Here is a 24,481-nt window from a genome sequence, read left to right on the forward strand (position 1 = left end):
CTTATCGTTCACTATCAGTCTAGAAGTGAACAAAAAATAGATAAATAGAAAAAAAGAAAAGAAAAAATACTACTATTATTTGAGAAATGAGACATTAATAGAGAAAAAAAACATGACAAAGTAAAATATGGCTAATTTTTGTGGGCAACAATAATTGAAAAAATAAGAAGATGCATGGCACAGTGTGAGTACAGTACACTATGTTTGAGGCAAGGCACATGCGGTTATGGAAGACTCAAACTTGTAACCTTCGTTACAAACATTAACCACTCTACCACTTGACCTGGATACGCACACTAGGTTTACTTCTTTATTGTCTTTAAATTGTGTAATTACTTTTGGTCATTCAACTTTTAAAACTTTAATAAAATTTGTATTCTTTTAATAGTATTCGCATATGAAAATACATAAATATACACAATTGCAAGATTTAAAAACTCTAACCTGTCTCTACCTCAAATAATTACACAATAGTTGATAACTATAATTATAGATTAATAAATTCGATTATGGTTTACTGAACTACAACTGTGCATCAATAAATTATAATAACGTACTAATAAATCTTAATTAGTTACCCTAATTAAGGTAATTAGTCTTTTGATTAACAAACAAACTATGTTGAATATTTGACCTTCTGGAAAACTTGATTCACATGTCACTTATGTTTTACAAAAGTGGGACACTAGCATTCCATTCCAAAAGGAAAACAACATTTCAAGACAACCATATTTTATTCCATCACCCTCAAATTATGGCATTTTGATTAAGAATTTGTCTGAGCTTCATATATTATCTTGTGAGTTCTTGATTCTTGTTACTATAGTCAATTATGTTTATCCCCAAATCATTTTTATAATACTCAACGCGCTAATTCCTGTAGCAAATCAATCAACATAAATTCTAAAACAAGATTCCCTTAAACCTTATAGAAAACCTCAAGATAATAACTTCACCACCATGAACTCATTTCTGAAATTTGTCTTACCTCTCATTTTCCTTCCTCCATGCTTCATGGCTCAGCAGAACTATTCAGGAGCTGCCATTTACCGGTGCAACGGAAACGAAGCAACTATGTTGTCAGAGTCCCTCCACACGTGCAACGGCCAATTCTCCTCTTGCCGGGCTTTCCTGATCTTCACAGCCAAGTCTCCATATGTTACAGTTGCGGCCGTTGCTAATCTGACCTCGTCAGACCAAGCTGAAATTTCACGAATCAACAACATCACGGCGTCCAGAGTCCTCCCAGAAGGACAAGAGGTCGTCGTCCCAGTTGAGTGCTCGTGTTCAGGTCGAAGCTATCAAGCCACCACCACTTACCAGATCCGACCCGGCGAGACTTACTTCTTAATTGCAGACAAGACTTTCAAGGGATTGTCCACTTGTGATGCGCTTAAACATGCAAATATGTACCGGGAGACGAGTTTGTTGCCGGGGCAGAAGTTGCGAGTTCCGCTGAGGTGTGCATGTCCAACCGCAGAACAAGCTGATGCCGGGACGAAATTTTTGCTAACTTACTTGGTTGGCCATGGTGATACTCTTCTTGGTTTAAGCAAAAGATTCAATGTGAGTGCAGTGAGTGTATATGTAGCAAACCATTTTCACGACGAGTTTGCTGAAATCGAGCCTTTCACGACCATCCTCATCCCTTTGCCAAGTGAACCGTCACATTCGCTAGCTACAAGCAGGAAGCGTAGTGTGACTACTTCACCACCTCTGCCTCCTCCCGTTTCTCTGAAAAGCCAACCAAAGAGGGCTCCAATGATTGTTGGCATTACTGCCGGAGCTTTTTTCCTGCTAATATCGCTGCTAGTTCTCTTGTTTCTGTCTTGGAAGAAAAGAGCACAAGTTGCAGATGGTAGACGAAGAAATGCTACTTCTCCTCAAGACTTGATTCTTGAAATCGCAGGAATTCATCGAGCCCTGAAAGCATACAAATTCTCAGAAATAAAGAAGGCTACTAGAAATTTTGGGTCCAGAAGCAGGATCAAAGACCACGAGTACCGGGGAACTTTCAAACGGGAAGTTTTGGCTGTTAAAAAGAGTAGCGGGAATGCAGAGTACGAGGTGAAGATGCTGTATAAGATGAATCACTTCAATATAGTAAGACTTCATGGATTCTGCCAAGATAAAGATGACTTGTACCTCGTGTATGAGTACATGGCAAACGGCTCCCTTCGGGACTGGCTGAACAGAAGAGGATCCCAGCATACGAAGAGCTGGAACCAACGCATGCGTATTGCACTTGATGTTGCCAATGGCCTTCTCTATCTCCACAACTTCGCAAACCCAGCTTATGTGCACAATGATGTAACAAGCAGCAATGTTCTTCTTGATGGAAACCTGCGAGCAAAAATTGCGAATTTCAGTCTTGCAAAAGAAGCAAACTGCAGTGATACAAAAAGGGTTGTGGGGACTAGAGGATACATGGCACCTGAATGTCTTGGTGCAGGTCCAGTTACTCCCAAGGTCGACGTATACGCCTTCGGAGTAGTACTGCTGGAGCTTATAACAGATGAATTCCCAGTTTTTGAGCAGGATGGTGGAGGAAGACTTCTTTCAACAACGATAGCTGCTCTTATGGAAAGCTTGAATGCAGAAACCGACCTATGCAGTTTAATTGCCTCTGGTCTCGCTGGAAATAGTGGGACAAAATATGCCCTCCAGGTAGTGAAGCTAAGCTTAAGCTGTTTGACACAAGACCCTTCCGATCGACCAGACATGGTCGAGGTTGTCTCGATTCTTCAGAAAATGTACTCTATTATACATACCCCACACTAAGGAGTTAACAATAAGAGGGCATTTGCTCTTCCTCTGTAATTTATAAACAATCCTGCAAAAGAAATAAACGAGTCCCCTCCATTGACGTTCATAATAATCACTTCAACGTGGGTAGAGACAGTTAAGCCAGAGCTTCAGAGTTTTGGTGACTGAGAAACCATGCCGTCACAGCAAAAGAAGAATGAATATGAATTTCAATGTACTTGTAGTAAATGTAAGGACTTTAAATTAAACAAGGTTTAAGAATGACGCTCTAACCTATTCTGAAAACTTCTGTACTGACATGTATGTCCTAGAGGAAGGCCTTACTGCTAACAACGAAAGGCCAAGCAATAATTTCACAAAAGAACGAAAGAACAATCAATAAATTATCCATTTTAGGGACCAAACTCAATAAGGAAAATTTCCTGTCTCTCGCATGTGATCCAAGGTCCTTTGTAAGCCGTATTTGAGCACTGCCTCGTTTCCAGCTCTAAAACCATTTCCGTATATCACAGATGAATCTGTTGCAATCTGATGTTTAAAGAAGATACTGAGTTTCTTCTCAAACGGAGATCTTGCTCCTAGGCTTGATGAGGAAGACGATGACGTTGATGCATTATTAGTATCGGGCATGGATAAAATCTGGGACTCCAACCACATACTGGCAAGGACCTGACAGATACCTTCTTCAACATCTTGTCTGAGAGTTCGATAGCCTTACACAATATAAAGACATTATTAAACACAAAAAACGAATTGAAGTTCCATATGATCAACTAAGGAAACAAAAAAATAAGAATGCCAAAAAACTTGATAGCTTGCTGTAAAAACTATGAGATAAAATTTAATTAAGTGGTGTGAAAAAGCACCATTAAGTCGCAGCCAGGCATGCATCAGCTCGTGAGCCAATATTGATCCAGTTAGCAACCTGAACACGTTTTGAATTTCAAATAAAAATATCAGACTCAAGACTAAAATAGACTTGTGATGAGTTCAAAATCCAAAATAAATCAAAAACCTTGGAAGGCCATATAAAATAAGGATAGCCGTCACTTCACAATGGCGTGTTAATTTGTAAGGCTCAGTAAGCATGCGGTTTCCTCCTGTCCTTGGGCGTCTCATTACCTGGAGATCCATACCCAGAATAAGACTTTGTAACTAAATCAAAAGCATACATAGATGCCAAACTTGCATCTATCGCGAGAGAACAGAAATTAAATATGGTGACAGAAAAACGTACTGTGCTGACTGTCTGTTCCTCAGAAAGACAGAGACCTCGGGTTTCAGGCATGTGGTGATGCCCCTGGCAAGAAAACACAGAACACTGAGATAAATAAGAACGGAAATGAAATTAGGTTTTTCCCAGATTGAACCAGAACATTACTTACATGCCTCTCCCCATCCATTGCTTCATTTAGTGCCTGCCTTTCAACCAAAAGCAACGGTACCTGTTGTGTCACTCTCATATTTAACCCTTCGTAGAACTCTAGTATATCAAGAAACAGGGGCTGGCACTCATCAGTATCCATTATTGCGGAGTCCAGGCACTCCAAGCAGAGTATTCGACCATCATTAAGAGCAGCAAATTTAGCATCCCATGACTGCAAATCAAGGAAACATGGATAATAGACAAAAGCATTGAAGTCCCATTAGGAAAATAAAGGGCATGAAAGATTGGAGCCTGTTCCAGCTTACCTCCATTCGCTCACAACTACAACATCGAGTAGTTCCATCATGCTCATGACTCGGACAGTATTTCTGTGACCAAAAAGGATGTGCCCTATATTCAATAAGACCAGCTGCATTTGTAGGAATCTGGCGTTGGAAAAACATAATATAAGCCTTCTCAAACAAACAAGAAGAAACACATCACAAATATGAATGGATAAGCATGAAAATGATCATTAAGATATGCATCACCTCTAGCAAAAAGTTCAGGTATTCAAGTACATAAAGCATTCAAGTGGCACTGCTTTTCCATCTTACAAGTCAACCAATTCTAAAGACATCATTTAGTTTACATAACCAACCCTGTAATATTATTTCTTCAAATAAGAGAGAATGAGTTTTTCATTGAGCTATGTGTTTTATGTTAAACAATGACAACATCCATTTACATTTTTTGAGCATCCAAACGTCTCAATCGCTGGAAATACACTAAATAAGAAACAACCTTAACCTTCCAAAGAACCAAGGACCAAGAGATCCTTGCAAGACAAATTTTATAGACAAACTATTGATACACTTACAAAGTGATTGCAGAGATCGCATTTTGGATGGTAAGACTCCTTGTAGCAAGTTTTGTGATAAGGATAGTTCCCGGACATGGAAAACTGCAGCCATTAAATAGAGTTTAAAAATTGATATAAAGCTATTTAAATTAACTTAAATCGATTAAAAAGTTTGCACACAAGAGTAAAAAGTTTGAACCTCATAATCAGATATCGGTTGGCGGCATCCATTGCATCTAAAACATTCCGGATGCCAAACAGCACTCATGCAACTCAAAAATCTTCCATGGCCAATCTCCGTGTTGCATCCAGCACAAATCCTACCCAACAGATGCAAATAAGATTATTAACCCCAACCTTTTCAACTTGGGTAGTTCACTGATCTGCATTCAAGGCTTTCATGGAAACGGTTCAACAGAATCTGATGCTGAAATTAGGGATTGTACATTTATCCCTTCATTAAGATCTGATGAAGACCAAAACATTTTTGCCTCTTAAACAAAATGAAATTTTGTACATTTATCCCTTCATTAAGATCTGATGAAGAAGAAAAAAAGTGTAACTCGTTTATATAGTAGATTAGTTGTATGAGAAGATCGTTTTACCTGAGACTTAAAGAATGAGGAAAAGATATAGGTTGGTAAAGGCTATCATTTCCATGTACATGTCCATGTCCATTTCCATGGATATTTCCATGTCCATTTCCGATTCCATGTCCATGTCCATTTCCGATTCCAATTCCATGTCCATTTCCATTTCCATGCTCGTACCCATTTCCATGCCCATATCCATGTCCTACGCCACTGTCATTTGGGATCCCTGGCTGTGCTGGAGAATCGACATTCAAGCTCTCCTGGATAGCCCTAGCAAGTAGTTCATCTTCTTCCAATTGCGGTTCACTATCTATCCATCCAGAAATTTACTTTAATAAACTGGTGCAAATAAATGGTATAATGAGAAAAAATATAGTAGAAAATAAGCTAATGCGCATGCCAAAACTGAGATAGAAATTGCAATTATATACTTATGTTATATACAATTTTTTTTTACTAACCACGCTATAGAGAAGCCAACTGTGAGTAACAGGAAATAGCACCAATACAATTAACTACATTCCAAGCCAATATAGAGTGAAATTTTCTTAAACAGACAATTACATGCATTCAGAAAGTTGTACCATAGTAGAATTCGAGATTATTGATTGTACACAATCAAGAGTAGGCATTCCAGAGATAAATTACCAAACCTAAAAGTTATGTAAAGTGTAAACTATATAATGCAATACAAGTGCAAGATATAAAAATTTCAAAGCACTCACCAATAATAGTAGCTCCTCTTGGGTCTTCTTCTGAAAGAGATAATGCAATTGCACGGTCTATGTCTTCCATCTCTGACCATGAGTCCTACACCATTTTACCCTTACAAATTAGGTTCTCTCCTAAAGGAACTAAAGCGTAAGAGAACAAAATGATTTGTTTTCTCTTTTTCTGTTTCTTTTTGTTTTTGTACATGCAATTCATGCCACCACCAAGGACAAAGTAGTAATCTGAAAAAATATCAGTGGTTTGTGATAGAAAACACCTAACTCGCAACCTGTTTTGGTAAATTGGGCATACATCTTTTGTGAAATAAATTTCAATCAACAGCTCACAAACTGGCGCACATTCTTAGGGTGAACAGCATATGACGCCCTAATGCAGTTAGTTTAAACAACCTAACTCTTGTTGTTGCACAAATGAAATATTGAGCATATCAGGGGATGACTAATGCCCAAGGACATGGAGACATAACATTCTCACACATGATGGCTGATAAACCATATTCCAAGTCTTCCGAAGTAGCATAGATAATTTGAGAATCAATACCAGAAAAGGAAAAGTAAAAGAAATCTGGATACATCCAATGAAATTTAAAGCTTCATGTAAACGTGATACAAAGAGTATGTAATAATGCTTACCCATGAAGTAGATGGATTATTATCCACTGGTACAGCTCCATATCTCCAATCATACTGCCCCTCTGAAACTTTATGCTCTGAACCTTTGAAAATTTTGTTAAACCAGCCCATTAGGTGAAATGCAGTGTCCACATGCTCAACAAAGCCTTAACCTGCCACCAAACAATTGGATAACGTTCTAGAATAATGCAACGCGATGAAGTATACAACCAAGAAGCTGACCGAGAAGCTGAGAAGAAAGAGAGGGCATATACAACCAGAGAGGAGAGAAATGCAACTATTGAATGCCGGTTGACTGAACCCTCTTCTTATATGTTTGCTTCGATTTAAAAATAATGAACAACGTGTGGGTTTGTAGCCGTAGCACCAATCTTTTTTCTCTGTGTTACATCGTCTTAATCGAACTAAAATCATTTGGTTTTTTTATATCTTATAGAGATACATTGGACGGATCACACAATTTCAATCACTCATGTTATGCCGCCCAATTTCAATCCTTCAACCGCATATAATCCACAATCATAAAAAGCCCAAATAAGAACAGATAAATCCATAAAGCTGTATTGGAAACAATATTACCCCAAAAATCAATTAGTCAAGTACCCCAAATGTTTCAATTGGTAGGGTTAAAACCCCAGAATTTTTTGATACCAGTAAGGTATTTACTTCTAATTGGCAGCTAAAATGTATGCAACAAAGAATACAAAAACAAATGATCCCTCCATTTATTATAAATTCATAACTTGAAATGCATGTGCCATGAATTACACATTAGAGAAGCGGCTTACCTCGATATAAATCGACAGCAAAATCTGCAGGAATGAAAGAAGGATCAAAATGGGGAATAAAAGGATTAGCAAAAAAGCAACAACATAACAAAGAACAGCTTGAAGATAGAACCTTTTTTAATGATTTATATCAAACAAAAGAAACTCGACTCTAATGTATTTTCCTCCTCAATTCTTCGGCAATAAATTAAGTTTTCATCAACTAAAACAAAATTGCGAAACAAAATTGCATATTGATGAACACCCAGAAATTTCTATAATTCAGGCAGCCCACCAAGATGCTAAAAACAAAATCTTTCGGGAAAATTCTACTATTATAATAGTGCGATCACATGAAAAATTGCTCCAAGTCAAAATAGATGAACATGTTTTGACTGATTTATGCTAAATTAAAACCCCATAAACGTTTGACTAAGAAATATCAAACGCAGGTGGGCGTTTCGTTGGGTTGTTGAATTGCAATGGCTGGATAACAACATATATACTTGTACTCCTAAAATTGGGGAGACTTCAATTAAATGTTAAAATTAATTACAATATTTATCTTATATTCTCTTACTGTCTCACTTTTATGTAATATTAAATTTATAATTAAAATAAAATATATCATCAAAATTGCTGTATAAGATATGCATATTTTTTCATTATCATATCTTATGTTAAGTTATATTGCTTACGGATCTAGGACTCGGATTTACTCGTATTATACATTCCTAAAAAATGAATAAATCTTTAACAATAAAGTATAATTTAATCAGTAAAACAATTCTATTCTAATTAATAGATTGAGAGTTTGAGTTTTAAAATAATTTAATTAGTAAAACTGGAAAATGATTTTAATCTAATCAAATGTTGAAAGTTTGATTCATCTTGGTTTGTGTGTGAAAATTTAGAAACACAAAAAAAATTCAAGAAACTAAAGAACTTTGAATTATAAACCATAAGAATAAGTGCAAAATAAATGCAAAATATTACTAGTGTTATGTATTATGATTTCTGAAGATATGATTCTTGATGGATTACGTACCCTGTGTTACAAATATCAAAGAAAGTTGTTAAATTTTAAACTTAGTTAATGGAATAAATTTAAATAACTATCTAGCTAATCAATGTAATAACTAAGAGCATCTCCATCCGTGCTCTTAGCTAAGAGTACGGAGGTGGGCCCGGACCCACTTTTATTCCTTGTCCTTAGCTAAGAGCACAACACCCACATCCGTGCTCTTAACTAAGGACAAGCTCAAGGGTCCCACCATTCTATTATTCAATTTAAATACTCCAATTATTAAAAACATTTCTACATTATAAAAATACATTATAAAATAAAAATTACATAATTAAAATCCTAAAAAATACAAATTACATAATTAAAATACTAAAAATAAAAATACATAATTAAAATCTTACAAATTAAAAATTACAAACGTGGAAGACTATTCCTCTAACCCCAATTGCCTCTTGAGACCCCGGATCAATTGCTCATGTGTTGCAAGTTGTTCCGGAGTCATGTGAGACGTATCGGTCATATGAAGTTGACTCAAGATGGCCCACAACGAGTTGGTCGGGGGTGGAGGAGGCACAAAGGGAGCGGGGGCGGCGGCGGCGGCGGATGGAGTCAGGGCGCGGCGGCGGGTGGTCGTCGCCTTCTTCCTTCCGACCGGCCGGCGGGAACCGCTCGGGCCAGCGTCGGGGCTACCCAAGTTAGTTCCGGCAAGCTGGGTAGCCACATCATCGGAGGAGGATAGAGCTACCGACCTCGACTGTTTGCTGGAGGAGCTGGAGGAGGATGCTGCTATGCCGCCCCTATACTTCGGATGTTGGCGCCCCTCCAGCCAACAATCGAGGTACTTGAACGGTTTGTACTCCTCCCGTTGGTACGCCGCCAAGGCGGCAGTGATGATGTCGAGCTCGTTCGTGCCGCTCCCCGCCGACCGCTCTTCCTGGAGGTAAATCCCCTGGAACTTCCCGATTGCCTCGTTGCATCTGTAGATGCAATTGCGAACCATACTATCATTGCAATATATGGTTCCCTCCGGCCGGGTTTCATTGTAGAGGCGAGTGATGCGCCACCAATAAGTTTCCCCGGTTTGGTTCGTGCCGACGTCCGGATCTTCGGAGACTGCCAAGTAGGCTTTGAACATCGCCATCATCTCACCCGGAGTGTACGGGGTGCGGGTGCCACGAACAGGAGGAGTAGGACCAGAAGTAGGAGTAGGAGTAGAGCTGTTGCTCCCTCCCGATCCGGGTTCGGGTGCCCACCCGAACCCGGGGGCGTTTAGGTCGTGCACCGGGTAAGGACGGTAGCCACCCGGAGCTTGCGAACCTTGGGTTTGAGGAGGGGCCGTAAATTGGGTTCCGGACTATATCCGGCCTCGGAGTCGAACCAATCGTGGTTCCAACCGCGATTGCCGGAGGGGTGATCGCCGGAGCCGGACATTGTGTAGTGTGGTGGGAATTTAGATGATAGAGTAGGAGGAAAAAAGATGAGAGAATGTAGATGATGATAGTATAGATAATAGATGAGAATGTGATTTTTTTTGTGTTGGAGTGGGGGTATTTATAGATGAAAATGTGAATTTTGGGAAAAAAAAAATTGAAAAATTAATTATAAGTGGGTAGAAAACGGATATATTTTTTTTGGGAAGTGGGAAAATATTTTTTTTTATTTAAAAACATTTTTTAAAATAAATTTCGAATTTTTTTTTTTTTAAAAAAAAAATGAAATTGCCAACGGCTATGCCGTTGGCCAATCAGCAGCTGCCACGTAATTGTGCTCAGCAGCACGGACGTGCTCTTAGCTAAGAGCAGCGCCGTGCCACTGGCACGGACGGACAAGCTCCATCGACGGACGGACGGCTTGGTGCTCAGCGGCACGGACGGACGAGCGGTGCGTTGAGCACCGCTGCGGATGCTCTAATAATTAAAGTATTACAATTAATCAAGGAGTGTATGATTACATGGATTATGATTCCTTGTATATTAGTACTTATCTTGTTGGAAAATATCAATGAAAGTTAAGATTTTGAGCATAGGTTAATTGATCACAATTTAAATAACTAATTGGTATTATAACTGAATTATTAATTGGTTCGATTACGAAAACTTACCATGTGTTTCAAATTAACCAAGCTTTAGTAGGATAATACTCAGCTCAGGATCAACTGTTCGAGTATACGACTCATTCTGCTACACAATAATATGGGGGCTCTCAATCAAAATTATTAGTAAAACTTAGTACACTGAGAGCATCCCCATCCGTGCTCTTAGCTAAGAGCACGGAAGTGGGCCTGGACCCACTTGTACTCCTTGTTCTTAGCTAAGAGCACAACACCCACATCCGTGCTCTTAGCTAAGGACAAGCTCAAGGGTCCCACCATTCTATTATTCAATTTAAATACTCCAATTATTAAAAACATTTCTACATTATAAAATTACATTCAAAAATAAAAATTACATAATTAAAATCCTAAAAAATAAAAATTCCATAATTAAAATCTTAAAAAATAAAAATACATAATTAAAATCCTAGAAAATAAAAAAATACATAATTAAATCCTACAGAGATGAGAATATGAGAAAAAAGATGAGAGAATGTAGATGATAGAAAAAAGATGAGAGAATGTGATTTTTTGGTGATGAAGTGGGGGTATTTATAGATGAAAATGTGAATTTTGGGGAAAAAAATGAAAAATAAATTAAAAGTGGGTAGAAAATGGATATAATTTTTTGGGAAGTGTGAAAATATTTTTTTTTTATTTAAAAACATTTTTTTAAATAACTTTCAAATTTTTAAAAAAATAAAAAATAAAAAATCGAATTTGCCAATGGCTATGCCGTTGGCCAATCAGACGCTGCCACGTAAGGGTGCTCAGCGGCACGGACGGACGAACTGCAGCGGCGGACGGACGATAGGTGCTCAGCGGCATGGACGGACGGACGGCGGTAAGAGCACCGCTGCAGATACTCTAAAACATTATATTACATGTTTCTTTGGATGACAGTATTAATTAATGTTTATAATGTAGTTGAAATTGAACATAACTCTGGTGATAAACAAGCTCTTAAGTTTCATTGAGAAAAATTACATAAAAAAGTGAAGTTTATGTACTAAGAAACGGAGTAGAAAAATTAATTCCACCACCTTTATTGCAAGGCCATCTTATGGTAGACAAGTGACAAAATGTAGCAACAAAAATGGATAGATAGATAGATAGATATTTAGGCGTATAGCTCTAACAACAGGCCAACGATCTATAGATAGATAGATAGATAGATAGATATTTAGGCGTATGGCTCTAACAACAAGCCGGCAATCTGTTTATGAATTGCAGAATGTTGGACGCCATGACCATCACCCTCGAGGTACATAAATTGTGCCACTCTTCCGAGATTAGCTGCAGACTCCGCCAAAATATCCTCAAATGGATGATCCGCAGCCATGGCTGTGTTCATCTCCTTCCACGACTCCCTCAACATAGACATCACATGTTCTTTCGCCTCTTTCTCCGAAGCATTTGTGTCGTTCATGTAACATTGGACTGCTTTCTGCACGTCGCCTCTCTTGAGCTCAAACTAGATTAATTCAACAAAGAATAGTAAATAGTAAATATAAATAAATTGGTTCCAAATGGAGCTAGTTTTATTAATCAAGGGCATGTCCTCTTTGATTGCAAATAGCGGCGGATTAGGGGGAGGCAGGCGAATAGGGGTGGATACAGAAAATAATATTAGCAGTGGTTGGATTTTAAATTTTACTTAAAATTATAATTTATATGCTACTCGGATTATAAATTGCATAAAATTTGAATACGTTAATACGTTAGGTACTTACCTGTGCCGTCCCAACATCATCGGCAAGCCTCAAAATCATTCCTGATAAGTAAAGTATGTCATGATATTCATACAAACTGTCGATGGTTGATTTGTCATAACTTGAATTTGGCAATGTGAAATAAAGTTGGGATATTATATTTGGAGATGCCACAGAAACCTTTGAATTGTCCATATATTCTTCTAGGGTTGGAATATATCCACTGTAGTACCATTTTGCCTCTTTTAAATACGATGCACCCAAATCGTACCACTGCCAAATTTAAAACAAAAAAAAATCTCGTATGAGCTCTCTTCATTGTACATTTAGATAAAAGTGATTGTTCTTATAAATAAAAGCAACAATTAATTACTTGCGAAAGCCTCGGAGCTAGCTTTCACAAGTGATTAGAGATAGCGTAGAGAGTAGAAAAGGTACCGATTTTATTAACCATGGGAAACTGATGAAATGTTGGTCTTTGATGAGAGTATCATATGCCATCTCGGAAACAAAGTTGTAGAGTGTCAAATAACAAACTTGCATGTAATAAGGAAGTTGGCCTATTGATTCAGTATCCCATCTGAAAGTTAATCTTAAATTAATCAATCAATAATTGTTTGACTCGAACCGACAAACTATTTGGCTTGATTTGAAAATGAATCTAGCAAAAGCTCAGTGTTACGCCCAATAATACGTATTACGAAAACAATATATAATATACTAACCTTTGAAATGTATCGGTAAATAGTTGCAACTCCTCCACCGTACCATATACATCGTAAATATCATCTATAACTGTTGCCAACATAATCATTTTGGCAGATGCTATTCTTTGATATCCATATTGACTTGGCTCAAACAACCCAACACCCCAAAAGTAGGACTCCACAATCCTGTCCCTCACAAATGGGAGTTTTTCAGCAAGGCATGATCTATTCCACCAGCTATAACAAGGCTCAAATAAGTCAGCTTGGCAATATATATACAGGGACGGACATATAAAAAATACTCCCTCCGTTTCTTCATAGTTGAGTCATTTTTCCATTTCGAGAAGTTTCTTCATAGTTGAGTCATTTCCATATATGGTAACTATTTTCTCTTTCTTACTTTACTCTCTGTTACTTTATTCTCTCTACTTTATTCACTTTATACTTTATTCTCTCTACCTTTTCCTCTATCTAATTTTTTTATCTATTTATTTAACACACTCAATATTCATTTCTAAAACTTCGTGCCGAAAAGTTCCGCCTCAACTATGAAGAAACGGAAGGAGTTTTTTTTTTCTAATTTTATACCTCGATATATCTTTGAGTTCTTGTTGATATGTTGCTTGCATAATTTTAAAATCGAGTAGGGCAAGCTCGTAAATAAGTGGATTATTGTCCGCCCTTCTTGCATAAGCATCTAAGAACCATCTTGCCTCTAGTCTATGAATCCTCCAATGAAGAGGAAGATCCAAAGAATGTTTAATCCATGATGATAGATTATCTTCACCACCTTCATCAAGTTTTTTCTGCAAACACTTTGTGGAAAATACCCTTGCAAGCTCTAATGAATCTTCACCTTCTCTCAAAAGGAAAGATGCTTCATAAAGTTGTATAATCCCTTTGGTATCTTGAGCAAGGTTTGCCTTGAAATCACCCCCTTCCTCGTTCTTGAAGCAATCAAATACTTCTGCAATTAATATCAATTAGTTATATGATCATATGCCTGTCAATTCCTAATTTTTTGCTTAACCTAGTTTTGTAACAAATGTCAATTAAAACAAGGTCATATTATGGGATCAAAATGGGGTCATATTATACTAGCTTTCCATTAAGAAAGAATGAGATGGGAGGGAGAAAATGAGAAACGAGATGGAAGGAAATATGCCAAATGACAATAATATAACGATGTTTCGCTAGCATTAGCAAGTTATGAAGCTACGTCACACTGAAATCTTGATTGGTTCCAAAATCATAACAAATCAATAACTAAACAATTTACATGTACGTTATAAAATTGGAGTGCAAAATCAAAATTTAACGAAATTTATGAATTTACAGACAAATATCTCTAAGTTATTGTAATAGAAAAAAATATGATCATATAATTAACAATATTTAGTACCTTGGGACACATCAAAACCATGTTGTCGGAGAACTCTGAATCCAAGAGCTGTGAAATACAAACCACTTTGATCACATGCTTCATTATTGTGGAAGCATTTGTGGTGGCTATGTATAAAACCTAAAATCTCCTTAATCTCATCTTGAAAAAAGTAAGACAATCCCAAATATTTCAAGTCATCAATCAATTCCAATTGTTGAACATGTTCCATTTTTTCGTCTTGCAGCAATATCTTCACTTGCACAATCAGCTCTTCTCTCCTACTTAAGTGCTTCTCCTCCTATATATGATATAGGAGTATGTATAATTTTTACCAGCAATGAAAAGAGTATTAATTAAATTAGCAATTTGAGGATAATGATATACCTTATCATATGGAGAGTTTAAAGATTGAATGTAACTAAAATCCCAACGGGTAGGCTGGTAGTTTCCGGATCGACGAACTTCTTGTTGTACGGAGCAAGAAGCCCGGAGGCGAGCCACAGGTGCAGTGCACGAGACGGGCCATGCTTTCGAAGCTCTCCAGTTGTGGAGACAACTTACTGGCTTGCCGAGGATAGTTGCATGCATGTTGAGTGTAGACATTTTTTGTGATCACTTGCAATCTTTTTTTCTTAATTTGTGTTTATAGGGTTTGGTTGCTCTTTAAATATATAATGTGTAGTGGCATTAGTTGGTAGGAAGGATACTACCACAATTGGTATTTCTTTCTTTAATAAGTATATCTTTTGTGTTTATATTGTGTGGTTATATAATAACGTGTAGTGGCAGGAGTTGGTAAGATACTAGTTCAATTTGATATTTATTCTTTAATGATTGTTTGATTTTATGGGGATTAGTTTCGATCTTATTGATTGAAGAGTATCCAATACGTGAATTTGCAATTGATCTCTTTTTACTTCATGTTCTTTTGTCTTGATACCGTATAAAGCTCTTATATATAAGGACTAAATGCGGTCTCATTCACTAAAACACACCTAATATATGTACAAGAGCAACCAAACTCTAATAAATTTAATCAGGAAAATAATTTATAATAAAAAAAAGTACCTTACTGTATATTTAAATTAGTCTCTTTTCAAATCATTTTTCACTCATTTTTTTAATGTGTGATAACTCTCGTACAACAATAACATACAAACTATTTGAGCTCTAAAAATGTTAATTGCGTAACATGTACTCCCTCCGTTCCATAAAATATGTCATACTTTCCTTTTTAGTTTGTCTCACAAAAGATGTCACATTTTCCTTTTTGAAAAAAGTTTTCTCTCACGTGAATATAAAATTTATATTTTCTCTCTCCATTTAACACACAAAACAAAACTTTCTAAAATCTCGTGCCATCCAACAAGTATGACATTTTTGTGGGATGGATGAAGTATTTAAAATCCAGATATTTGAAATAAAATCTATTGCGTAACATATTTATTCCACAATTTTGATTGTATTTCCCCAATTTAAGAAACCCACGAATGTTCCCTACATATGATATCGATAGACTAACCTAACACATCTTATATTATGTCATCATGTGATTATTAAGGTTTTTTGTTTGTGTCTAAATAAAACCAATTATGCAAGTTTTATTTACTTGCAAGATCGCATTAAGTGATACTCCTATTATTCAATAAAAAAAAAGAGATAAGTGTGATATTTTGCTTGAAAAATTATTCGAACTTTAAATCTACATGTGGCCGTGATTTCAATAACTATTCTACAGCATAATTACTTTCAAGTGGTCTTCTCCACAGTAAAAACAAAAAAGGAAAGGGGGGAAAATAAAGGATTTAACTGCTATAAATTGCCATCAAATTAAATCATTGTACATACCCTATTCGTAAATGTACAAGTAATTTCAATAAATAAAAAATACAATACCTACGGTCGTAACATATTTGGCACCACAGAGCTGTAGTGACCTTGAGATCACGGGTTTTAAACTTCCCACCCCCGTTGAAAGACTTTTTGTCTTAATCCACAAACCTAATCGAGTAGGATTAGTCTGATTCCGCTAGGTATACCTATGTTCAAACTATAAAAAATAAAAAATATATATACGTACAATAAGCAAGCGAGATGTGATATAGCCAACACGTGATTAGCAAAATAGTATATCAAATCAAATATTGCATAATCGTTTACTTGTAAATTTGAACATAATAATTGATTCGATATGTCCAATCTTACAAGAAAGATAATTTATTTATGTCCAATTATTGTTCAATTGATAAACATAATAAAGGAGAAATATTTTATCATGCCCATTTTACAAGTATAGATAACGCAATACTAATGGTCAACTTTGAGTTTATATTTGTTGAATTAATGTCTTGCACATGTCCCATATTTTATTTTAGTTTTTCCCCATATTTTCTTAAGCATTGCATTCAACCTTACTATTAGAACAATATTAACTGACGTTTCGGCTCAAAAAAAAAAGAAGTCTAATATCTTGGGACAGAAGAAGTATTATTTTTCAATAATAAAATAACGGTGTTTTATTGTCTATAATGAGACGTTGTTTTCATTTACGTCAAATAATGTCACGTAAGTAAGTCAACTTAATACTTTTCTTAATCCATTGTAAAATCTAAACATATCAATAATTTTAGTAACTTGTAGGTAATATCTTAAAAATTGATATACAAAATCCAAGATAATTAAAATTTTAATTTTCATATTTTGATAAGAACAGTAAAAAACAAAAATAAAATGGGCTTTTAGTGGACCTATGGAGCTGAATCCAATTGCTCAAGAATTTGATGAGAACAGTATAATAAAAATTGGGTGAAACAATGAACAACGATTTTGTAGCCGGCCGACATTGCGATTTCGTTAAAAACTTCTGCTTTGAGTGAAAAATATGATCTTTTCCGTAGTCTGTGTAAAATCATCAACGCCTCACCGATTCAGATAAAACCCACCAGAGCTCATAATCTTCTCAGTGTTACTGTTACCCCTAAAAATATGCGGGTTGGTTGGGCGTAATGTGAAACATTCAACTCTGTTAGTCTTCCTCTGTTCTTGCTTCTCCGTTTTTGCTCTAATTATTCTGGAGTACAGTACAATTTTTTCTGTTTCTGTGTAATGGCGGCATGGTAGATACTTCTAGAATTTCTATAACTTCGTTTCTAAATTTTTCCTCTTTCTGGGGTTTTGTGGTGTGTAGAGAAACAATTATGCTTAAATAATGTTGGGAGACATGTTTTGGGCCATTTTATTGTTGATGAACTAGACCAGTTTCATTAATCTTGGTAAATTCGCAAAATCGTGATGAAATGTAAGAGAAATTGAAGTATTCATGAGATTAGGTTGATGGTAAACCCTAAAATTATTGTCTTTTCTTCTCAATATATTTGGTAATACTTCTGAAAGAACTTGCTAGGGGTTTAATTTTGTGGTTGGGACCTAATTTAGAAAGTAAAAACTCAAGATATTGTTTGTGACGTGTTCAATTTTTAGAGTGTTTTGACTTTCTGACTAATGGTGATGGGATAGTTTTGATGTTTTTGTTGTGAGTTTGTATGTTATTCACGAGGAATCGAGGGCTTTATTTTGTTTAAACTCCTCAATTTGATTTTTAAAAAGTGATGTTCAGTTTAATACTAATGTAGCAAGAATTCAGAGTATATGCTCTGTGTATTATATTATGTAGAGATTTCAGAAATGTAGAGTTTCCTGGACACTCGTGTTGATCCGTCACATAAATTTTTGTTTGAAAAAATAGGTATGACCATTACAATCATCCAGCTGGAGTTTTAGCCTTCTTTAGACGAAGCACCGAGCACTTTTATTGTGCTTCATGAGTAATATGGTATGTTTCTACCTTCACTGGGTGCTAGTTTTCTATGTTTCACTAAGCCTGTATTGGTTTCTTCATGGGTTCGATTATGGTTCTGGATGTTGTTAGGCAATGACAAAGTGATAAAATGGTATGCATTGCATTTGATTTACAAAACATATATATGGTTGAGTACTTTAATTTTCTGTACTTTAGTCATCACTTGCTTGTATCATAAAAAATGTTTATGTTTATCGGTGTTACGTGTCATGCATCTTTGCTGTGGTTTTTTAGGGTAGGTTGATGTTTTATCAGGTTCATGCTATCATAAGTTTTTGGGTGACAATATTACTCATCTTGTTTAGTTCAAATTTACAGAAGCAAAGAGAACATCATGAAATTCCTTGCAGTTTAAATATAGAGGTTGACACAATAAGCAACTTACCGGGGCACATTGTTGACAAAATCCTGTCGCATTTACCTCTGAGGGATGCTGTTCGAACAAGTATTTTGGCAAGCAAGTGGAGATACAGATGGGTTACCCTACCTTATCTCGTGTTCGATAATCACTCTGTTTTAGTCTCCACCCAAGATCAAACACTTACAAAGAACAAACTAGTGAGTATTGTTGACCATGTCTTACTACTTCACAATGGTCCGATACACAAATTTAAGCTTTCCCATAAAGATCTCCAAGGTGTTAGCGATATCGATAGATGGATTCTATACCTATCAAGGGGTTCTGTGAAAGACTTTATTCTTGAAATATGGAAAGGTCATCGATACAGGCTTCCATCGTCTATATACTCGTGTCAAAAGCTCGTACACTTGGAGCTTTTTAACTGCCTCTTAAAACCTCCGCCACTCTTCAATGGCTTTAAGAGCTTGAAAAGCCTTGATCTTCAACACATCACAATGGACCAATTGGCCTTTGAGCATATGATATCAAGCTGCCCCTTACTGGAGAGGCTGACATTAATGAACTTTGATGGCTTTGCCCTTCTTAATATTCACGCTCCAAATCTCCTTTTCTTTGATGTTGGAGGTGTGTTCGAAGACGTCAGTTTCCAGGATACTCTCCATCTTGCCGTTGTTTCTATTGGTTTGTATGTTAATTCTGGAATTGAGAGGAATCTAGCTTTTGGCAGCACGGGGAATTTGATTAAGTTCTTTGCTTGTCTACCCCATATTCAACGGCTTGAGGTGCAAAGCTTTTTCTTAAAGGTATGATCTCCTTTTATTGTCATTGTTCAGAGTGCTCTATCATTGTGGCATTTGCATTTTGATAGCAGAATATGATGATATTTGTTGTACTATTTCCAAGCATTTCTAATGTAACCCCAAAATTTACACAAAACTAGATTTATCAGAAGAGTTAATGCATGCAGTCATACAATGTTCATCTCAGCTTATAATTGTAATTATGTCATTAATGTTTTATTTTCTTACTTCTCTCATTAATGTTTATCTCCAGTATTTGGCTGCTGGTATTATTCCTGGGAAACTACCATCTCCATGTCTTGAGCTTAGTTTTCTTTCAATTCGCATCAATTTTAATGATATGGAAGAGAATTTGGCTGCTCTTTGCCTTTTGAGAAGTTCTCCCAATCTTCAGGAGCTTGAGCTACTGGTCAGTTTTCTTTCAATTCATTTGTCTTTGTATACTTCATATTTACTCAGCTTCAAATCATCATATCAATATAACGTGCTCATTTTTGTTTTCTTTTCTGTCCTTTTAGTTTCCGGTTCTTATGTTTTAGTTCCTTTTAGCCCTTCAGAATGACAATATAGAAAAGTGGATATACATTTCTTCTCTTTGTAACAATTTTTCTGAATTCGAGATGTGGGGATTAGTTCGTACTGTTCTTGCCCTTTTAAAGTGGATGTACCTCTAAGCTACAAGGCTCGTGGCCTTTTGCAAATATTTAGGACCAAACAAAGCCTTTACGTCGCAACATTGAAACGTTGCTCATTTTACAGGCTCGCCCAGAGGAACAGGTTACTGCTAGAATGGCTTCTAACATCTCAGACATTTTTCAGAACTTCCCTTTCAATCAACTGAGGCTTATTAAGATTGTTGGAATTTCTGGCATTAGACAAGAACTCAGTTTCATCAACTTCTTGCTTGCAAATACACCCGTTCTTGAACGAATGACTGTTAAACCATCCTCAGTGGATAGCGGATGGGATTTAGTGAAGGAGTTACTCCGGTTTCGACGAGCTTCCATGTTTGCAGAGATCATTTATCTCGATCCATAGGGCAGTCGACCATGGTAAAGCAGCCGATAAATTTCTTCTTTAAATATGAGCATTTCATGCTGTTGAAAGAGAAGGAAGAGATGGAGACATCATTGTTACCCATTTCGTTTTCTTCTAAGTATCTTATTACTTTTGAAATATTGGAATGTATGATGGCTTGCTTGGAATTGGTTGCTGTTTATGTCCTTGGATGCTTGCTGTGACCTTTGTTTTTACTTTAGTGAATATTATTTTGAAAAATGGTGTCCTAATCTATATAGTCAATTTCTTCAAAGGTAAAATTTAGTACTGCTCTATCTATGTAAATTGTATCAAGTTGAGTGATAAGGGCCTCCCTATTTCGTTCATTTTGAACCCCTTGATTTATGATATAGTCCATGTTTAGTTATCCTTTCTCTTTCCGTGAGCTTGCATCGTGGCGTGTAAGGGGAGGGGTTTAAGTCCCTACTAATTCTCTTCATATTTTTTCGATTACGGAGTTTGTTGAAATTGTTGAATATTACTATATTCCATCCTTGCTAATTGTCGCTACTAAAGATTAAACTGCGGTTGAAATTGAATGAAGAAAGAAAGAACATAAAAATTTTGTTGTGGTGACTCGAATTTTAGTTTGTTTGTTGGAGATAAAACGTTTTACCAACTAAGTTATGCTTCAAAGTACATATTAAATTAAATGACAAATTTATTTCCATAAAGGGTGAGTAAACTATCCCCAAAATTTATTTAAAATTCAACATCAATTCTTCTATTCGTTCAACAGCTAGAACCCAACTGATCAGAGCATGTTTCAAATTTCGGACTTGAAATTCTTCACCAAATCAGGGGACACATTCAACGCAACCTTCACAACTGATGAAGACAAGGCTTTATAAGCTGCGCCTATCTCCATTGATAAAGGCCTACAACAAATATAAAATAAATCATTTACTATGTTAGTTTGACAAGAAATAACAATTTAGAATCCAACATTATAAAATTACTTATCATTAATCCAAGTGGCAAATATTGAACATAATCTTGGTAGGACATAGATTTAATGATTTGCACTCTAAAGTGAACGAATAACAAGTGAATACTAGTTTTTTTATACTTTATTAAGGGGTAGAGTTGTAATTTTATGACATTACTCTAGTTTTCACCTTAGAGAACACGAGATAGAAAAGACAGGACTAGATAAAAAAAATATTATCTATCTTTTCTTATCTCATTCGTTTCTTACAACCAAAGACAACGCACCCTTAAACTTATACGTACCTCGGAGACGTGGAAACACAGAAGCACTCAAGCCCTTCATCGGTAGCCATGAGCGCAGCCACAAAGAACTTGGGCACAACAACGAGGTGGCCCTCCTCCACGAACTCTTCCAACACCCTCGCACCATTCAACCCAGCAATTTGAACCCGACCACCACCTTTCGTCACATAGATGATCTGATGTGCCGTGCTATAATAAGGGCCAAGCACGGTCTCAGGTTCGAGCCTCACCAATTTCGGGCTAAGCCCAATTCCATCCACCAGGGGAGAATCCCGCGATGTGATCTCAACACTGGAGGATCCTCCTTGTTCAAACATAGCATTGAGATCGATGACATCTTCTTGTTTCTTGTAGTTAGATTTCTCAGGCAAGTGATCGTCGATCTTGATGATCAGTACGTTAGATTGGCTTTCTACCAACTGTTTGGAGTGGTCGTGGCTGAGACCAAATGCGTTGCTGATGAGTTCAGTGGAGAATCCACGGAGCATGCCCACGGCTCCTATCAAGAAGAAGTCGAACGTGATCACTCATAGTCGAATGAGTATATATACATATATTCACCTTTTATATTAATCATTTGATAATGAATAATAAATCAAAATTTAATAGAGTGCATTCGAATAAATTATACGGTACCTGTCAATAGTAAGTAGTCGAACTGGCCGGGAGTATACGATTGGGTGGTTTCGCCTAGGAATATTATGGTGAGGTCGGAATCTCCGCCGTTAAACCACCAAGAAATTGTCCCATTTGGACATGGAATGGCGTCTCCTTTATTGATGATTACGACTTTCTCTTGAGGGTTGTCTGATTCTGCCGATATAAGGCCTACGGTGCAAGTACCTACAACAGTATTCATAGTATAAATAAATGATCATTTAAAAATTAAACATATACTAGTACTACTCACTCCATCCACGTCCATGTATAATAAAAGTGATAAAAGCCGAATTCACTTCTTGCACTAGTATTAATAAATTGTTTAATTGTTTAAAATTTAAAGATATTTAACCATTAAAAAATAATAAATAAATAGTTTAATTGTGTAGCTAAGTGAATAGAACGTATATGTATATCTTGGAAATTCATATTCAATATATATATATATATATATATATTTTATTATACTTTTATTTATATTAATATGGACTTACCTTGGATGACATAACCAATCTTGCTAGCGTCGGCATAGTGAGGCAAAGCGAAGCCTTGTGGCTTCAGAACAAGTTTACCGGCGCCGATCACCGCCTCCGCAACCACCGGAGTGTTGGCTGCAGTCCAAGCATAGTAACCGCCACCTTCTCCTTCAAATACGGTGGTGTCAGCCTTTTGGGGTTGTAAGTTGAACTCCATCAATTTCACTTCAAATGGAAATTAATGTGTGAAAATATACACGCATAAGAGGAGTATATATAGGCATATAGCTGCCAAAGTTGAAAACATATATAAAATCTAGTAGATATTTTTGTGTGGTGCGGACTATTTTATTTATAAAATAAAATATAAATGGTTTGTGCTCATGCGTAAAATTAAAGTTTTATATGATCGTGCAAGTTGAAGGACATTTCTCGCAGCCAGATAACGTGAAGAACAAAGGATCGATTCCTACAACTGCCGTGTAGTTGCAATATTTTTTAGACATAAGTGTGAGACTTTGGGAGATGGACTTCTGGCAGGACACTATCTACCCTGATTAAATACTCATTTCCTTACAATACTATCGGCCGGATATATAGGGCCCTTGAAGTTAGAGTTTCAAGAGTTAAGAACAAAGGGTACAATTACCACATTTTTTAATAATATTTTTATACATGTATTAATTTTTAATTGTATTAGTAATATAAAATTGCAAAAAAATACTCTAAAATTAAGAAAATAAAATATACTACATCTGTCCAAAAAAATAGACTAGTTTGACCATTTTGGGCCATCCGCCAAAATTAGACAAATTCTAAAAATAGAAAGTTTTAAACCAATATTAATCCTACACATCATTCTCAATGTGGACCTTACAATCCACAAACACTACTTTTACCACATTTTCTCTCATTCTCTCTTACTTTACCAATTACGCATTAAATTTCGTACCGTTTACAATCAGATATAACTAGATTTATTAAAGAAAATGGGTTCAATTTCTATCTTTTGGTATAATACAATCTTAAATATTTGGGTCAATTATCCTATTATTTGAGGTGCATAAATTATAGGAAAGTCATTGGGTCTGTTACGGGTCTACTACTGATACCCTTAAACTAACAAGAAAAAAAAGTGTAAGACATTAAAGTGGTGTACTTATATTCTCAAATTGCCGCTGAATTTAATGTTGCCCCATTGTGTAGTTTAATGCCTAGGAGTGAGTAGTAGATTGTAGCATTAGTTGGGAATTGATTAAAGTTATATACATATAGTACATATTATAATGTCAAATTGCTATGTAAATTTCGCCCATTTTAATGTGTTTTGATGTCTAAGAGTTAGTTTATGGCATTAGTTTATTAACAGTGCTAAATTGACAGTGCCGAATTG

The 24,481-nt window shown here is 36.2% G+C and overlaps 5 protein-coding genes across 7 annotated transcripts; 2 read left to right on the top strand and 3 right to left on the bottom strand.

Annotated features, from left to right (window-relative positions):
* The first annotated feature begins 760 nt into the window (after positions 1-760).
* On the top strand, positions 761-2,816 carry LOC125220888 (lysM domain receptor-like kinase 4). Its single transcript, XM_048123020.2, has one exon. The coding sequence runs from the start codon at positions 961-963 to the stop codon at positions 2,779-2,781; it is 1,821 nt and encodes a 606-aa protein (XP_047978977.2). The 5' UTR covers positions 761-960; the 3' UTR covers positions 2,782-2,816.
* Positions 2,817-2,946: 130 nt separating this feature from the next.
* Positions 2,947-8,216, bottom strand: LOC125185362 (protein DA1-like). Of its 3 annotated transcripts, XM_048081887.2 has the most exons (13): positions 7,852-8,216; positions 7,740-7,763; positions 6,952-7,103; positions 6,313-6,397; positions 5,600-5,897; positions 5,194-5,314; positions 5,013-5,096; positions 4,459-4,578; positions 4,152-4,364; positions 4,004-4,066; positions 3,782-3,888; positions 3,633-3,691; positions 2,947-3,479 (listed from the first exon to the last, which is right to left on the bottom strand). In XM_048081887.2, exons 3-13 carry the CDS (start codon positions 7,060-7,062, stop codon positions 3,172-3,174), a joined length of 1,569 nt encoding a protein of 522 aa, XP_047937844.1. In that variant the 5' UTR covers positions 7,063-7,103; positions 7,740-7,763; positions 7,852-8,216; the 3' UTR covers positions 2,947-3,171. The 3 variants fall into 3 exon arrangements, with proteins under 3 accessions (XP_047937844.1, XP_047937843.1, XP_047937845.1); XM_048081886.2 differs by having other exon boundaries at positions 7,740-8,216; XM_048081888.1 differs by lacking the exons at positions 7,740-7,763; positions 7,852-8,216 and having other exon boundaries at positions 5,600-5,893; positions 6,952-7,086.
* Positions 8,217-11,859: 3,643 nt separating this feature from the next.
* On the bottom strand, positions 11,860-15,362 carry LOC125185637 (sabinene synthase 1, chloroplastic-like). The gene is made up of 7 exons (XM_048082197.2): positions 15,025-15,362; positions 14,659-14,938; positions 13,845-14,223; positions 13,275-13,493; positions 12,988-13,129; positions 12,571-12,822; positions 11,860-12,311 (listed from the first exon to the last, which is right to left on the bottom strand). The coding sequence occupies exons 1-7, from the start codon at positions 15,241-15,243 to the stop codon at positions 12,021-12,023; spliced, it is 1,782 nt and encodes a 593-aa protein (XP_047938154.1). The 5' UTR covers positions 15,244-15,362; the 3' UTR covers positions 11,860-12,020.
* Positions 15,363-17,438: 2,076 nt separating this feature from the next.
* Positions 17,439-20,938, top strand: LOC125217523 (F-box/FBD/LRR-repeat protein At1g13570-like). The gene is made up of 5 exons (XM_048119040.2): positions 17,439-17,664; positions 18,386-18,472; positions 18,818-19,663; positions 19,914-20,069; positions 20,420-20,938. The coding sequence occupies exons 2-5, from the start codon at positions 18,461-18,463 to the stop codon at positions 20,696-20,698; spliced, it is 1,293 nt and encodes a 430-aa protein (XP_047974997.1). The 5' UTR covers positions 17,439-17,664; positions 18,386-18,460; the 3' UTR covers positions 20,699-20,938.
* A 424-nt stretch (positions 20,939-21,362) lies between these two features.
* LOC125224157 (cocosin 1-like) lies at positions 21,363-23,315 on the bottom strand. Its single transcript, XM_048127514.1, has 4 exons — positions 23,107-23,315; positions 22,589-22,795; positions 21,953-22,451; positions 21,363-21,597 (listed from the first exon to the last, which is right to left on the bottom strand). Exons 1-4 carry the CDS (start codon positions 23,303-23,305, stop codon positions 21,486-21,488), a joined length of 1,017 nt encoding a protein of 338 aa, XP_047983471.1. The 5' UTR covers positions 23,306-23,315; the 3' UTR covers positions 21,363-21,485.
* Positions 23,316-24,481: the final 1,166 nt, after the last annotated feature.

Source organism: Salvia hispanica, chromosome 1, assembly GCF_029641045.1.
Source record: "Salvia hispanica isolate PSC_SH4W2 chromosome 1, Shi_PSC_v1, whole genome shotgun sequence".
Lineage (NCBI taxonomy): Eukaryota > Viridiplantae > Streptophyta > Magnoliopsida > Lamiales > Lamiaceae > Salvia > Salvia hispanica.

Bases quoted from the DNA above. Each gene is read 5' to 3' on its own strand.
- LOC125217523 (XM_048119040.2), top strand. The intron at 19,664-19,913 runs GTATGATCTCCT...GTTTATCTCCAG, and splicing joins TGCAAAGCTTTTTCTTAAAG to TATTTGGCTGCTGGTATTAT. The intron at 20,070-20,419 runs GTCAGTTTTCTT...CTCATTTTACAG, and splicing joins TTCAGGAGCTTGAGCTACTG to GCTCGCCCAGAGGAACAGGT.
- LOC125185637 (XM_048082197.2), bottom strand. From the start codon at position 15,243: ATGTCTACACTCAACATGCATGCAACTATCCTCGGCAAGCCAGTAAGT. The intron at 12,823-12,987 runs GTACCTTTTCTA...TAAATTTGGCAG, and splicing joins TCCCATGGTTAATAAAATCG to TGGTACGATTTGGGTGCATC. The intron at 12,312-12,570 runs GTAAGTACCTAA...GAATTAATCTAG, and splicing joins ATGATGTTGGGACGGCACAG to TTTGAGCTCAAGAGAGGCGA.
- LOC125185362 (XM_048081887.2), bottom strand. From the start codon at position 7,062: ATGGGCTGGTTTAACAAAATTTTCAAAGGTTCAGAGCATAAAGTTTCA. The intron at 5,315-5,599 runs GTAAAACGATCT...TCTGTTGGGTAG, and splicing joins CCTCATTCTTTAAGTCTCAG to GATTTGTGCTGGATGCAACA. The intron at 4,579-5,012 runs GTAAGTGTATCA...TTCCAACGCCAG, and splicing joins GCGATCTCTGCAATCACTTT to ATTCCTACAAATGCAGCTGG.
- LOC125220888 (XM_048123020.2), top strand. From the start codon at position 961: ATGAACTCATTTCTGAAATTTGTCTTACCTCTCATTTTCCTTCCTCCA.
- LOC125224157 (XM_048127514.1), bottom strand. From the start codon at position 23,305: ATGGAGTTCAACTTACAACCCCAAAAGGCTGACACCACCGTATTTGAA. The intron at 22,796-23,106 runs GTAAGTCCATAT...ATACTGTTGTAG, and splicing joins GATTGGTTATGTCATCCAAG to GTACTTGCACCGTAGGCCTT. The intron at 22,452-22,588 runs GTACCGTATAAT...TCTTCTTGATAG, and splicing joins CGACTACTTACTATTGACAG to GAGCCGTGGGCATGCTCCGT.